This window comes from Nicotiana attenuata, unplaced genomic scaffold, assembly GCF_001879085.1.
Source record: "Nicotiana attenuata strain UT unplaced genomic scaffold, NIATTr2, whole genome shotgun sequence".
NCBI lineage: Eukaryota > Viridiplantae > Streptophyta > Magnoliopsida > Solanales > Solanaceae > Nicotiana > Nicotiana attenuata.
The window spans coordinates 443,038-445,650 of NW_017670494.1; the positions used below are offsets into that span (position 1 = coordinate 443,038).

The following is a 2,613-nucleotide window of genomic DNA, read 5'->3' on the forward strand; positions in this document are numbered from 1 at the left end:
AAATTTATTGTGATGTAAGAGAACAAATTTTTAAAAGAAGCAGAATTATAATATCAGAAAAAAGTATCAGTATAAAGTTTCTTAAATAACTTGATATGATGATAAGTGAAGACAACAAACTAAGGACATCACTATCATTTTTTTTTGTGGGTATTTCTTTGATTTATTTTCTTTACGATTTCTTAATTTTGATATGATAGATGATGTTTGATATCGTGCTATAACTAATCTCTGGATTAGTTATTATGAAATTGTAGTATTTTTTTATTCTAATGGGAGTGTAACAATTAATTCTGAAATAATTAATCACAGGATAACTTGTTTATTAAACAGACCCAGAAGTGAGAGCCGTCGTGTGACAACGGTGGCCGTGGGACCAATTCCACAATTGTAATATGTATTGGGCGGCTTAAATTTTTAACTTAAATAATTAATCATCCCCTCTTTGCTCTTCCGCTTCATTCTATACTAATATAAATAACTGCCCCCTCACCTCTCACTTCTCATCACACCTAAAAACAGAGCAGCAACGAGTGTTGAATAGTTAGTGATGGGAAAAGACGTAGAAGCAGCAACAGAGTTTTCAGCAAAGGACTACACAGACCCACCACCAGCACCCTTGATTGATTTTGAGGAGCTGAAACAATGGTCCTTTTACAGAGCTGCTATTGCTGAGTTTATTGCCACTTTGTTATTTCTTTACGTAACTGTACTCACGGTTATCGGCTACAAGCACCAGTCAGACGTTGACGCTAATGGCGACGTCTGTGGCGGCGTTGGCATCCTTGGTATTGCTTGGGCCTTTGGTGGCATGATCTTTGTTCTTGTTTACTGCACCGCCGGTATCTCTGGTTAGTGGGTTTTTTTTCAAGCTGAAACTTTTCTTTATTATTTTTCGTCTATTTATAGTAAAGATTGTCCCATCCTTGCTTTGCATAATTGTTTATTATTGTACTGATAAATTAATATGTGAATAATGCAGGAGGACACATTAACCCGGCCGTGACATTTGGGCTGTTCTTAGCGAGGAAAGTGTCACTGATCAGAGCCTTGGTGTATATGGTAGCACAGTGCTTGGGTGCAATATGTGGTGTGGGTTTTGTGAAGGCTTTTCAAAGTGCTTACTACGACAGATATGGTGGAGGTGTTAATGTGATGGCTCCTGGCCATACAAAGGGTGTTGGTCTTGCTGCTGAGATTATTGGTACCTTTGTTTTGGTCTACGTTGTTTTCTCTGCCACTGACCCCAAAAGAAGCGCCCGAGACTCCCATGTCCCCGTAAGTATTCCATCAAATGCATTTCATTGTACAAGAGTTTAACTTTAACTACTTCCAATGTTTCAATTTATATGAACTTATTTGGCTGGATACAAAGTTCAAGAAAAAATTAATTTTTTTTTAAAACTTGTGATACTAAACAAGCCACAATTTTTGTGTGATTATAATTTTTTTGAAACTTTGGTCTAGCATATACCATAATATTTGTGTGGTTTTAAACTTTTCATTAAAGGCAAAATTGCAAGTTTAAGTTTTCATATTTTAGAAAGGAATTTTTTTTTAGAATGAACTAAAAAGAAATTATAGGTTTATATAAACTGAAACCGGAAAGTATTTAATTTGCCTAGGTAATAGACTTGCTAGCGTTTATGTATTTTTTGGATGTTTCAGTTGGTGATTGTACATAATATAACACACATTGTTTTTTAATATATCACAATTTAAGTTTTCTCCTGAAGTGGAATCTCTTTTTCTTTTGTAATTATTGTGCCTAAAACCAAGACTAATTTTAGATCATTTAATCTTTCTTTAATTTGAATGTGAAGGTATTGGCTCCACTTCCCATTGGATTCGCAGTATTCATGGTCCACTTAGCCACCATTCCAATCACCGGAACCGGTATCAATCCGGCTAGGAGTTTCGGAGCAGCCGTGATTTACAACCAGGACAAGGCATGGGATGAGCACTGGATCTTCTGGGTTGGTCCATTTATCGGAGCCTTTGCCGCCGCCGCCTACCACCAGTATATCCTCCGAGCTGGTGCCGTCAAAGCTCTCGGTTCCTTCAGGAGCAATGCCTAAGACTTTTCATTGCTCAATATGATGAATAAAGGGTGCAAAATTGAATGGAAACGAGCTATGCAAAATTGTATATAAAGAGGGTGTCTTTTTATCCCTACTAGTTTTTGCTAATTCTCCTTTGATTTTCTTTCCTATTTGTTTCTAGTAATTCTTATGTGTGTAAGCTTCAGTTCCTTCTTTTATATTCTATTCTTGTGTATGTATTTTTTCTCCACTCCTGGTAATTAAATAAAATGCTTTGTGTCTTTATCAATCACATCAGATATAAAAATCGCTGTGGTAGACCGTAGGCTTTATCATCTACAAATAGAGTTAAGATCCCAAATGATCATTCAACTTGATGAATTTACCTAATAAATTTATTTTTTATTTTAAGCTCAAAAAGTCACTAAACTATTTATTAGTTTCTCCAATAGTTATATACATCGATAAAGACTATAAGAACCATTAAAGAAGAGCCACCAGATTTTGTCAACACCTTTTTGCAAATGGATCAAGCAGGAGCTGTACGATATAGGAGGACGACGTGCAGATC

General features: G+C 35.9%; 1 protein-coding gene across 1 annotated transcript; it reads left to right on the plus strand.

Moving 5' to 3' along the window:
* The first annotated feature begins 489 nt into the window (after positions 1-489).
* On the plus strand, positions 490-2,334 carry LOC109240209 (aquaporin PIP2-4-like). The gene is made up of 3 exons (XM_019406844.1): positions 490-851; positions 983-1,278; positions 1,824-2,334. The coding sequence occupies exons 1-3, from the start codon at positions 551-553 to the stop codon at positions 2,076-2,078; spliced, it is 852 nt and encodes a 283-aa protein (XP_019262389.1). The 5' UTR covers positions 490-550; the 3' UTR covers positions 2,079-2,334.
* Positions 2,335-2,613: the final 279 nt, after the last annotated feature.

What these genes read in the sequence shown, in the direction of transcription:
- LOC109240209 (XM_019406844.1), top strand. Translation starts at nt 551, where the DNA reads ATGGGAAAAGACGTAGAAGCAGCAACAGAGTTTTCAGCAAAGGACTAC. An exon ending in CTGCACCGCCGGTATCTCTG is followed by an intron (nt 852 to 982) that starts GTTAGTGGGTTT and finishes TGAATAATGCAG; the next exon opens with GAGGACACATTAACCCGGCC. An exon ending in CCCGAGACTCCCATGTCCCC is followed by an intron (nt 1,279 to 1,823) that starts GTAAGTATTCCA and finishes TTGAATGTGAAG; the next exon opens with GTATTGGCTCCACTTCCCAT.